The 13,067-nt window shown below is 49.6% G+C and overlaps 1 protein-coding gene across 2 annotated transcripts; it reads right to left on the bottom strand.

The window, feature by feature from the left end:
• Positions 1-1,259: 1,259 nt before the first annotated feature.
• On the bottom strand, positions 1,260-10,828 carry Pck2 (phosphoenolpyruvate carboxykinase 2, mitochondrial). Of its 2 annotated transcripts, none has more exons than XM_021181698.2 (10): positions 10,582-10,828; positions 8,483-8,728; positions 7,456-7,640; positions 7,166-7,369; positions 6,647-6,834; positions 6,182-6,344; positions 5,800-6,018; positions 3,447-3,584; positions 3,155-3,250; positions 1,260-2,985 (listed from the first exon to the last, which is right to left on the bottom strand). In XM_021181698.2, exons 1-10 carry the CDS (start codon positions 10,689-10,691, stop codon positions 2,531-2,533), a joined length of 2,004 nt encoding a protein of 667 aa, XP_021037357.1. In that variant the 5' UTR covers positions 10,692-10,828; the 3' UTR covers positions 1,260-2,530. The 2 variants fall into 2 exon arrangements, with proteins under 2 accessions (XP_021037357.1, XP_029325209.1); XM_029469349.1 differs by lacking the exon at positions 10,582-10,828 and adding an exon at positions 8,811-8,957 and having other exon boundaries at positions 2,369-2,985.
• Positions 10,829-13,067: the final 2,239 nt, after the last annotated feature.

Here is a 13,067-nt window from a genome sequence, read left to right as displayed (position 1 = left end):
TCTGCAGAACACTTGACCTCAGTTGCTATAACCTTGTAACTCCACTTGATCAACCTTCCCCACCTCCTCTGCCAGCTGTATTTCTAGGTGTTGTGTATTCAGTTGCTGTGTTCTAGTCTCACCTTCTGTGAACCTTTCTTCCCTGACCAGTTTTCCAGCGTGTTCTCTTTCAGTTGCTTCTTTTGAGGGTTTTCCCCGGAATCCCATTGTATTTGAAGGGTTTCTTCTTTTTCTAAGTTTATATATTCATCTTGTTCCTAAGGGAAGTTCTCCTTAGCAGATACTCCAGTTCACGTGCGATCATTGCTCCTGTTTTATTTTCTAACACCTTATTAACGATCTAGAGAGAACTTCTTGCTCTAGCAGAGCAGAACTCAGTTCAGTTTCCAGCATCCATGTTGTCTCACAACCATCCTAGCTCTGCGTCCAGGGCATCCATTACCAATTCTGACCTTCTGAGCACCAGGTATACACATGGTGCACACACATTCAGGCAGCTACATTGATACACATAAAATTTTTAATCTTATTCATGTCCTAGTGAGTGTGTCTCACACATGTGCTGGTATTTTCAAAGACTAGAAAACTTGGAGTCAGAGTTATATGTGGTTGTAAGCCACCCATGGTGGGCACTAGGACCTGAAGTCTGGTGCTCTGAAAGCGTAGGAGACAGTTGCCAAACTCTTTCCAGTCCCTTATTGCATATTTTGTTATTTCTCTCATAATTGATTTCAGAATTCAGGTGGTTATATTATTACTAAGCTTCATTCCAAACATTAGTATCATGTAGAATCTTTCTCTTCTTAAGAGACAGGTTATTTCTGTGTAGTCCTGCCTGTGCCAGACCTTCTCCTGAGCCCTGGGATTGAAGGTATGCCACCACGCACTGCTCATTGTCCCAGACTTGGTAAGGCTGTTTCGTGGATACGTTCCCTGGGGGGTTTAGAGAGGCGGCTCTACTTGCTTACTGTTTTGCCTTTGACAAGTTGTTTGGCCTGTGTTGCTTTCTGCAGAACGGGGATGGAACCTGTCACTGAGTTACATCCCCAGCCCACTTTTCTTTTTTTAAAGATTCACTTTAGGACTGGAGAGATGGCTCAGTGGTTAAGAGCACTGACTGCTCTTCTAGAGGTCCCGAGTTCAATTCCCAGCAACCACATGGTGGCTCACAACCATCTGTAATGAGATCTGATGCCTTCTTCTGGTGTGTCCAAGGACAGCTACAGTGTACTAATATAAATAAAATAAATTTTAAAAAAATATAAGAATTCACTTTAATTATGTGTGTGTGAATGTGTGCAAGCGAGGTCCCTGTGAGTGTCAGGGTGTGAGATCTCCTGGAGCTGCAGGTACAGGCGGCTGTGAGCAGCCCCGTGTGGCTGCTGAACTGCAGTCCTCTTCTAGAGCAGCACTCGCTCTTAACCCCTGAGCCATGTTTCCAACTGCCTATTTAAAAATACCTCATATCTTTATTATTGGGAATTTTATGTATACATAATGCCGTTTGATCAAATCCACTTCCCCTGTCCTATTTCCCATCTCTCTCTGAACTGCTAATCTTTTTTTTTTTTTTCTTTTTAAATAACCCCCTGTTGCCCATATACACAAAGACATGGGGCATTCACTGGATAATTCTTTGGTTTGTGGTTTTTGAAGACAGGGTCACTGTATACAATTCTCTTGCCTTGTGATAGGGTCCTTCCAAGTGCTAGGATTTTAAGACATGTTACTATGTTCAATCTAACTCTGTATTTTTGAAATGCAAATGGTACGTTGACAATGTGTCTAGAATACAGGTAGTGTTCTAGAAGTGTTAGTTGTCTAGCTGGCCTTGGTAGCAAGATTGTCAGAGGTAGGGAGAGGAGGATCAGGATGCCAAGGTTACCTTTAGCTACACAGTGAGTTTGGAGCCAGCCTGATCTACATGAGACCTTGTCTCAAGGAAAAAAATAACAGGTGTGGCTCCTGGTTCCAGGAAGCCAGAGGAAACCAGGAGGAGGAAATTGGTTCTGGAGTGGCTTCCTCTGGAGAAGGGGACTTCTGCATCATGTCTGTGTGGGACAAAAATACTAACTCAAACACGGAGCAGCCTGCTGTGCTGTGGCCTTCTTTTTTTCTTTTTGGTGGAGGGGATTAAGTCCTACTTATATACCCCTGGCTGACCTGGCACTTGCTCTGTAGACCAGGCAGGCTTGCCTCGAGCTCCCAGAGGTTGGGCTGCCTCTGGGATTAAAGGTTTGCATCACTATACCAGGTTACATTTCTTCAGAAGAGGAATGCCTTCTTCCAGAAGTTCCTACTATGCGAGCCAGCTGGAGACCGATTAGAAGGAAGCCTATGCAGACACAGGGAAGTGGAAACAAATGCATGTATGAAAGTGTGCATCTCTTATCAGACAGCATGGGGAGTCCTGTGGCTTGGCCTTCCAACACTCACACATTTTAATGTCAGATTGTTCATGTTTTCTGTGAGCCTGGGGGTTCTCTACCCAAATGGGGGAGCTGTGCTCTTGCTAGCCTAGAGCCTCAGGTCACATTTTTTGTACACGTCCTTCCAGGGCCTCGAGCTCAGCCAACACCTCCTTGGGCAGGTCCTGGTTGACTTGCTCTGTCAGGTAGCCCCGAATATCACGAACCTCCTGCTCCCAGAAGTCCTTGGGGATGGAGAACAGCTGACTGGTGTCCACTGCACTGAGGCCACTGAGGTCCAGGGCTCCTTCCTTTGGTACTAGCCCAATGGGAGTCTCTTGGGCACTGTCTTCTCCTTCTAATCTTCGGCAGATCCAGTCTAGCACACGAGCATTCTCCCCAAAGCCTGGCCATAGGAAGCGGCCTGCTTCATCTCTCCGGAACCAATTGACATGGAAGATACGAGGCAGCCGGGCACCTTTTCGCCCCTCCATGCTCAACCAGTGTGCCAGGTAGCGTCCAAAGTTATAGCCAAAAAAAGGCCGCATGGCAAAGGGATCATGCATAATGGTTTTTCCTAGGACAGGAGGGAGGGTGGGTTAAGCAAGGGAAGAGTGCCCTGTATCCCCGCTGGCAGAGGAAAAGGTTTACAGTTCTGAACGAGCTTCAGGAAAAGTGAGGAGACAGGATGGGAGAAAGGGAGACAGTGGGAGTAGGGACAGGGAACATGGAGGGTGAGAACTCACCTTTGTGCTCCGCAGCGGCAGTGGACTCAGAGCGCATGGCGCTACCTACAAACACCCCATGACGCCAGCTGAAGGCCTCGTACACCAGTGGTACCCCTGGAACACCAATGAACAGGTTTATGGGCAACCATTTTCTTCCATTTCAGACCCCACGCCCTCGCACATTCTGCATTCACCATAGGAGACACGGCTACACAGCAGCTGGAGGTCCCTGTGAGCGGTCCTGTGAGTTCTAAGTACAGGAAGGTGGGAGCATGACTGTAGGGCTGGACCTTTACTACAAACTGTTTACCTTTGGGTCGGCGGCCTCCAAAGATGATGGCATCAATAGGGACACCTTCTGGTGCTTCCCAGGCTGGGTCCATGATGGGGCACTGGCGAGCCGGGACACAAAAGCGAGAGTTTGGATGTGCACAGGGTTCCTTGTCACCTGGCAAAGGAAATGCAAAATATCATCACTTCCAAGGTCATGGCCACTCTCAACCCAGACACGTGTGAACACACAATGACATTTCACATGTGAACACACAATGACATTTTTTTTAGTGTTATTTTCTTTTTTAAAAGATTTATTTATTATTATACATAAGTACACTGACACACCAGAAGAGGGCATCAGATCTCATTATGGGTGGTTGTGAGCCACCATGTGGTTGCTGGGATTTCAACTCAGGACCTTACTCACTGAGCCATCTTGCCAGCCTTCGCATTTCTTTTCATGATGCTGAAGCTTAACCCCAGGGTCTTACACATGGAGGGCAAGCACTCTACCACCAAGCTCTAGCTCCCGCCCCTTTGCATGGTTTCATCAGCTAATTACAGCCTTGTGTTGTAAAGAAGAAGGGAGCAGGGATGAGGACATCTTCCTGCAACCATGAGGCTACTTATCAATAAAGGGGCTGCTAGAGAACCCTGGAAGAGGACCTGGGACTTGGCAGGGTGCTTTGGTAAAAGTCTTAAGGAAACAGTTAAATATTGGCATGTAGTTAGAATAATTTTCTTCCTAGAAACTTTTAGTTACAGGATTATTGTTTATCAAATCTAATTTTCCTAAACCTAAAGCAAAAACTGAGCATGTCAGGTCAATATTTCAAGGAATGGGTTCCCATTAACACACCAGGAAAGGCAATCTCCTGCATCAAAATGCAAAGAGAAATTACTTTTATTACACATTTATTTATTAGTCTATTGTATTGGGACTAGGGGTTGCCATGGGATGCATGTGGGAATCAGAGGATAACGTGTTCAGTTTTCTTCCTCCATGAGGGTCCTGGGAATCTAACGCAGGTCATCAGACTTGGTGGTAAGCACCTTAGCATGCTACGCCATCTCACCAGCCCAGTGGTTGATATTAAAGCCTCAGACCTTTGGTGATTTCTCTGCTCCTGCTTAGACCCTGACAGAGTGGGTTGCTTAGGGCATGAAGTCCATCAGGAACATAACCTGGTCAGTCATAACCCGAGGAGCCCAGAGCAGTTGGCACCTTCAGGTACGCTGGAGAGAAGCTGGGAGCCAAGTCAGCAGCACGTGTGTGAGCACCACTGGTGAGACTCAGGCAGGTGCCTTTTCCATTGGAAGTAGGGAGTGGGAGCCAGGAGCCAACACGTCTATCTCTGGCGCCCAGCCCTGGACCCTGACGCTCTAGTTATATCAGTGAATTCAGAGTTGCTGAAAGGCTTGGGAAACTAGCCTGAAAGGGTTGGGAAAGAAGTTTATCTTATTTTTTGGATTTCTCAGTTGTGTGGGGCACCTGAGGGGGACTTAATGATGGTGTTAGAGAAAATAAAGGCTGGTCAAAAAAGGAGGCTGACTGCTAGGCCAGCCTGCAAAATTCAAGCTTGCCCTTCAGTGACCACAAGCTCTTCCTGGGCTGTGCTCTGTTCCTATAACCACAGAAGGCAATGGAAAGGCAGTAATGACAGACAGGCTTGGGAAACCAGCCGCTAAGAAAGTCTAAAGCACTAGCCTGAGTTCATGCAGGATTACAACATAGGGAGGGATGGGAAGGGTAGGGCAATTTTAGACACAGGCTATCATACAGGGGAACATGGGAGACAAATGATAGAGGACACAGGCTTCCTTCTTTCCTGATGGGTCAAATGTTACTGGCCCAATTCCTGCTTTAACAGTTCTCCAAATAGTCCTCCAATATAAATCTGTCCAGCTTATACTCACCATCGACAAGTGTTATGCATTTGACAGTATGCTAAACTCCTTTTATGTATTATTACTCCTCCCGTAATCCAAACAGATGAGTACTAAGATAAAACCCATTAATTTGGTTGGAAAACTGGAAAGCTGAAGGGAAGTTAAATAATTACTTGGATCCCCAAACAATGATTAATGGATCAGGGGGACACGAACTGAGATCTTGCCTGGTGTTGGAAACTACAAAAAGCTAGGGTTGTAGAGGGTTTTCCATCATTAAATCTGCTGTGCGGAGACTGGCTGCTCTTGCAGAGGACACAGGTTCAATTCTAAACCCCTACATGGTGGCTCACAACCATCTGTAATTCCAGTTCCAGGGGATCTGATAGCCTGTTTACTACATGCATGCGCGGTGCAGACACACTTGTAGGCAGAACACACCTACATTTAAAGTGCTGAGCTCTGGAGCCTTTGCCACAGTGCCTCACCCCACATACCAGGTTTCCAGGGCTTTCCCAGCCACGAGGTTATGGTGACACCAGGCGGAAGAGGCTGGTCAATGCCTTCCCAGTACACACCGCCATCACTGGTCTCAGCCACGTTGGTGAAGAGAGTGTTACTCTGAATTGTGGCCATGGCATTGGGATTGGTGGCAGCAGAGGTACCAGGGGCCACCCCGAAGAAGCCATTCTCAGGGTTGATGGCCCGGAGTTGACCTGCCAAAAGTAAAAGAAAGGAAAGACCAATTAGGAAAGGTTTAGATGTGAGCCTGGAGGAGGTCCTCCTCTCTCCCTTATTTTCTAGATCTGACAGATCTGCAGTTGCTAGGCTAATCAGGGTATGGGACCATGTTGGCTGTTCAGGAAAAGGGCCCTTCACCTTCACTGTCAAACCTCATCCAGGCGATGTCATCCCCCACACACTCCACTTTCCAGCCTGGCAATGCAGGCCTCATCATGGCCAGATTGGTCTTGCCACAGGCGCTGGGGAAAGCAGCTGCCACATAGCGCTTTTTCCCTGCAGGGTTGGTGATGCCCAAAATCTGTGTTGGAGACAGAGGGAACAGAATGAACTCACCAAAAGTCACGATGGCATAATCTGCATGGATGAGCTAGAGGGTAATGGGGTAGGCAGCAGGAAATGGACACTAATGCTTATTCACTAAGCAGGCGTCCTGCCCCACCAGAGACTAGGGTAGCACCTCAGCAGCCTGGGGCTAAAACTTCAGGCTTCAGGCTCACCCTCCTGGCACCTGGCAGGAAGGAGGCAAGGCAGAGGCAGATTGCCAAGGCTTCCCCACCCACTCCCCTACCACAGTTGCTCAGTTCCTCACCAGGCCCTCACCAGCATGTGCTCTGCCAGCCAGCCCTCATCCCTGGCCAGGCGAGAGGCGATGCGCAGGGCAAAGCACTTCTTGCCCAGCAAGGAGTTACCACCATAGCCGCTGCCGAAGGAGACGATCTCCCGCTGGTCTGGCACGTGGCCAATCAGGGTTTTTTCTGGATTGCACGGCCACTGGCCCACAGGATCCCCTGGAGACAATGGGGTCATAGTGCTGCTGCCACTGGCATCAGAAACCAGGGTGTCAGGGACTGAAGGGATCAAGGATTGACCCAAGAGACACTTGGAAGCAATAGAATGCCCAGGGGTAGCTAAACCATCTTCTTCAGTACCCATCAGCCCTCGTGCTTTGTCAGACCTGTCGACTGACTTCTGTTCTCCAAATGGTGTTACTCCAGTCCAGGATGCGTTCCTGGGCCTCGGGGAATAATCGTTCTACATCCACAAGTTCTCCGTGGATGGGTAAGATTTGGGACTCCCTCTGAGTGGAAGAAGGTCTCAGTGTCCTAGATAGGTACTCACCATGTCCAGTCAGGGGCTGGCCCACTGAATGCAGACACTTGATGAAGTCACCATCTCCCAGGGCCTGAAGTACAGGTGTCCCCAGGCGGGTCATAATACGCATGCTGGCCACCACATAAGCCGAGTCAGTGAGCTGCACTCCAATGCGGGAGAGTGGGGAGCCCACGGGACCCATGCTGAATGGAAGCACATACATAGTGCGGCCTGTGGAGGAAGATGTCGCTAGGAGGAAGGATTCCAAATCCAGTCATATCCTCAGTGCCCCTGCCTCTATGTCCCTGCCTCGTTACCCTGCATGCATCCTGGGAATCTCTCGTCCACAGCTCTCTGGAACTCATCTGGGGACATCCAGTTGCCCAGCTGCCCCCTGGCCCCACCAGCCAGGAGAGGCACTGTGTCCCGCTGCGAAGGAGTTACAATCACCGTCTTGCTTTCTACCCGTGCCACATCCTTGGGGTCTGTGCGGGCCAGCCAGCTGGGGGAGAGAGGATTGCCGGGAAATGGTGGCTAGCAGATTTTACTTATCTCCAGACTCACTTTTTTTTGTTGTTATATTTTGGCAAGGCAGAGTCTCACTATGTAGCTCCAGCTGTCCTGGAACCTACTATATAGACCAGGCTGGCCTCAAACTCACAGAGATCCATCTGCCTCTGCCTCCTGAATGCTGGGATTAAAGGCATGGGCCACTAAGCCTGACCACTCTTTCTTTCTTTCTTTCTTTCTTTCTTTCTTTCTTTCTTTCTTTCTTTCTTTCTTTCTTTCTTTCTTTCTTTCTTTCTTTCTTTCTTTCTTTCTGACACGGTTTCTCTGTGTAGCGCTGGTTGTCCTGGAACTCACTCTGTAGATCAGGCTGGCCTTGAACTCAGAAATCTACCTGCCTCTGCCTCCGAAGTGCTGGGACTAAAGACGTGTGCCACCACCGCCCGGTGGCCACTTTTTAAGTTTAACTTTGACTCTAGGTCTGTCGGCGTTATTTTTCTTATCCAGTTCCAGTTTAGTCCCTTTAGGCTTTGTCTCATTAAGAGGGGTTTTCCCCAAGGCACAGCCTTGGAGCCTCTACCCCTGGCAAATGTTTCATGAAAGAGGTGGCAGGCAGTAAGTAGGCCCCCTCCAAAGTAAGAGCTCCAATTTGTAAATTCGTATCAACTTTTTCATTTAGTGTAAAAAACATTCACTTTCCCGTTCCACTTTCCCTTGAAGCTCCCATTCTGGCTCATTCCACTGATGTGGTCTAGAAATATCTGTCTTGGGAAACCCAGAGGGACCTCAGTCTAAGCAGTAACCCTCATCGTGGGGGTTGCTAGTTTCAAGGCTTACCAGTTCTTATACTTGGGGAGTTTGCGGATAAGACCCTGTTCTTCCAGCAGGGCCAGTATGGCAGTGTTCTCAGCCTCCGTCCCATCACAGATGTGGATGCTCTCTGGTTGGCACAGATGTGCACTGCGCGCCACAAAGTCTCGAACTCCAGCCGGCAGCTGACTCATATCTCCACTGAGCACACGCAGGGTTTGGATGCTACGGCACAGTGACCAGCACCAGGGCCTTAGCCCATGCCGGCTAAGCCTATCAGAGTCAAAACAGAGAGTCAACCATCCAGTGGCTATCATGGGAGACAAGCATTGATGAGTGGGGCAGAAAGCCGTACCTCTGGGGAGTACCAAAGTGTGTCTGGTTGCAGGCACCGTAAGACCAGGTTCTGGATTGTGGTGGGTATGTGGAGTGAGTTCAGACTACCTGTATCTGTGGCTTTTATGAGGTTTGTGTCTCCCATTGAGGAGGAGAGGCAGTCAAACCTCTGGTCCAAGAGTGAAGAAATTGCCCAGGTGAGAGCTTCATGAGCAATCTTAAAGAAGCTCTTCCATGGCCTTTTCAATCAGTTTTGATGTTCAAATGGCAGCTACTATTATCTGTCTCCTTTGGTGTAAATGCCTCCAACAGAAGGCATAGCTCCAGATGGTAAAGCCCTCTCCCAGTGCCAGCCAGGCTTTAGGTTAGGATTCTCGCATGAAGACAACGGATGCTGGGGCTTCAGGTAGTGCCTCTGTTCACCTGGGTCAACAAGGGTGGACTAGCCAAGGATGCTTTAACATAGGGAAAGCTGGATCAAGAAGAATAATGCCAATGGTCCATGCCTAGATTCTTAGAAGGGCAGGGTAGTCTCTGTATCGTTTGTCCTGCTACCCTCCTGGAAGATAGTAGGGTCTACTGTGATTGGTCTGGACAAAAGATGGCAAAGAGATGTCACCTGCCAAAAACCCATAGTAGGCCACGATGGTGTGGGCCTGTGCATTCCCTGGCTCTCCTTAGAAGCCTTAGGGGTTGGTGGTAGGGTCAGAACCTGAGAGCACAGGCTACATTGCCTGGGAAGGGAGAAAACGAAGCTCTTGGATGTGGGAGTTTGGGCCTGGGTGGGGTGTTTTCCAGAAGACAAAAAAGGCAGCATACTTTGTGTGGCCCCAGGGGGTGGGGGGCACAGCAAGGTAGGTCTCTTTGTGTGTTTTTCTGCACACGACAGTTTCCCTAAAAAATTAATTTTAAATGCATGATCCTGAAAGCTTTAATCCCCAGGTATTGGCTCCAGTTGTCTTATGGGAAGCACGGCTTCTCCCAGCCCCACCCCCATTCTCCTGCACGTCTCTGAGAGGGACCTTCTCTCTATCCTTCATAGACCACCCTCACATGGATTAACCAAGTAAACTGCGAAGAAGAGATAAGGAGTCAGTTCAGACTCTTTTATGTCCTAGACCATGGAGAAAGGGGTATACGGAGAAGAGACCCGATTGTGGGGGCAGGGGGAGCCATCCAGGACAAGCCTGGGGTCCAGGACCTACTAGGGGAAGCCGGCCAAGTTAAAAAGGCAGTCTGCCCTCCTCCCATCTTGCTTGCTTCCTTCCTTCTCTCCCTCCCTGTCTCCCTCCCCCCCTAGTCCCCAGAGGCTTCACTGGGCTTCGTGCCAGGTTCCGTTCTGTTCTCAGGGAGGCTGCAAGTGATGTTTACCTTCTACCTTCTTTAGGGAGCTTTGAGCTCGGGTCCCCGGGGCCTCAAACCCTATGGCCTCAAGGCCTTAATGGTTCCTCACACACTGAAAGGTGGACTGGGAGCCCTTGGTCTGAAAGAATTACATCTGCTAAGTAGAGCATTTGCAGAGATAGGGCTCGGGAAGGCAAAGGAGAAGGGGGAGGAGGTTGCGAGTGGCAGCTAGAACAGCACACAAGCCGCAGGGAGGGACAGAAGAGCACAGAGGCTGAGTAGGAAACCTGGCATGGCTGGGGATGGGAATGCGGAGGGGGGATGCACCACCGTGAGACCCACACTGATGAATAGCCACCCTGCCAGTCTCTTGCTAGGATGGGAAACAAGCGGAGGAAGCCCGGAAGGTGGAGCGCGGAGTGGGCCCCGGGCTATGGGTCACTCACCGCAGGCCGGGGAGGTACATAGCAGCCATGGCACCTGGACTGGCGCTGAGGGATGGCCACAGGAACGAGCGCAGTCGGGGAGACAAGGAAGGCGGGGAAGGAAGGAGCATGGCAAAGCCAGAGGGAGTTGAGGTTGGGCGGGAGGCGCTTAAAAAGGAGGCGGGCAGTCGCCGGGGCGGAACCTAGCTGGTTCTCTCGCCCATCTGTAGGCCGGTTCACTAGCCCGGGCTCAAGGCCCCGGGCTGGGCGAAGCCTCCGTCATCACATCCTCAAGCCATTGGAGGCCGGAGTTCAACTTGGGATCCGCCCACACGACCAGCCACGCTGCAAGATACTGATGTAACTTTGAAGGCTGTTGCTCCTTAGAGAAAGCAACCAAGAGATGTCGAATGTCAAACAAGCTAAGAGTGAGGGATGAGACCAGGGCTGGGGATCCCAGGATAACAAGAGGCCTAAAACCCTCAGGGTCTGGGATTGCTTCTCCAGAGCACGCCTAGCCTCAGGCTTTTCTTTTCCAGTGTCCCAGATGCTAAGCTCTCCTCAGTCCTCAGATAATAACAAAACCAAACTATTGTGCCCAGCTTCTTATCAAGGGCGTTTCCTCTAGCACCATGAAATTGGTGGGGTGTTTCAGGCTTACAGAACATATCCTTGGTCCTCTAATGCCCACCACACCTTAGCCCTCCCCCACCTAATCCCAAAGAGAGTATTTGCCCTCAACTTGCCACTATCATAAAGTCCTTGTGTAATTTCTCAACATTTCGTTCCAACTTGAGACCACTGGGTATTCAAATGCTGTACCAACCCAAACTCAACGCATCCATGATGCTCAGAATCCTCTTTCAGGTAGCAGCACTGTGACTTTCTTTGGAGAACCATCAGGGTCTGACCTTGCTTCTCTTAGGGCCAGTTTGTGTGGCCCACACCTTGGCCACAGCAATCGGGATGTTCAGAGACGGGGGCATGAGATCCCTGGTTGAGACCTTTTCTAACCTTTGGACATGAGCTCCTTTTTTTGCTGGATTGCTGAGTCTGTAGAGCCTAAGTTGGGCTCTGTTGGATGTCAGCTTGATAATGCAAAGCATCAACCTGCCTGAGACAGAGGCAGAGCAGTGAGACAAAGATCAATAGATGCCTCCTAACCACCTCAGTGGTCTTTATTAAGACCGTCTGAGGGCTTCTTAAGCCCCTTCTTCTATTGGGGGTTAGGATGGAAACTGTGAGCAGAGATGCTCAGTGCCGTGGAGCCTGAGTTAGGGCAGGGTCTCCCTAAACAGCCAAGGGCTCTCTTCCTCTTCTACTCTTGCTGGGGTAGGTGGTCCAGAGTTTCTTATTCTTTGGAGGCCATGTGGACCTTGGAGGACTGTGTGGACCTAAATGGTCCACTGCTCTGTTGCTGTAGCCAAATTATCTGTCATACCTGGATATGAGCTTGATAAAGTGGTTATTGAGAGCAATGCTAGTCCCACTATCAAAGGTAGAATGGATGTTGCTGTTAAAGTCTCAAGAGGCAACTGGTACCTATATCAGCCCAGGATGATCCAGTGCCTGCCTCATCACCACCACCACCACCTTCTTCTTCTTCTTCTTCTTCTTCTTCTTCTTCTTCTTCTTCTTCTTCTTCTTCTTCTTCTTCTTCTTCTTCTCCTTCTTTTCCGAGACAGGGTTTCTCTGTATAGCCCTGGCTGTCCTGCTGGCCTCGAACTCAGAAATCCGCCTGTCTCTGCCTCTCTAGTGCTGGGATTAAAGGCGTGTACCACCACACCCGGCACCTCATCACCTTCTTATATCTGCATGTATGTATTTACTTTTGAATCATGGTCTCCCTATGTAGTCTGGCTGTCCTGGAACTTGCTATGTAGACAAAACTGGCATTGAATGCAGAATCTGCTTCCCAAGTGCTAGTTTTAAAGGTGTGTGTCACCACACCTCTTGGCATCTCCCAGATGGCAGTTTTCTCTGGGCAGCATGTCAGATCCAGGACGCACAGTGGAAGTAGGAACAGAGAAGGTCATGTTAGTGAACTTACTGTTCAGCTCAGGCATAACCTTTGCCCACAGCTTTGGCTGTACCAGGAATGAAGGGATGTTTTGGGTAGCCTATGGCCATCACAGCACAGCTTTCCGGTGTGTGTGTGTGTGTGTGTGTGTGTGTGTGTGTGTGTGTGTGTGTGATCCAAGGTTTTCTAGAGGACAGTAGTCATAAATCCCTTGATGGATGACCTTGGGCCGGGGATCACTAAGCAGACTGTGGAACAGGGGGCATTGATGACAAACTTGAATGAGCTGTTGTACCTCTCCTGGTCCATACCCATCACAAACAGAAAGGGCAGAGATGATGACCCTTTGGGTCCATCCTCCCACTCACCCCACCTTTCCTCACAACAGTGAAGACACCTATAGACTCCACAGCATACTTGACACCAGCATCCACCCAGCTGATGTTGGAGAGATCAAATTCCTGGAAGATTAAAGACAAATTTCCCA

Source organism: Mus caroli, chromosome 14 (genome assembly GCF_900094665.2).
Source record: "Mus caroli chromosome 14, CAROLI_EIJ_v1.1, whole genome shotgun sequence".
NCBI lineage: Eukaryota > Metazoa > Chordata > Mammalia > Rodentia > Muridae > Mus > Mus caroli.
The sequence above is the reverse complement of the archived record's forward strand: the minus strand, read 5'-3'. Positions and strand labels throughout refer to the sequence as shown.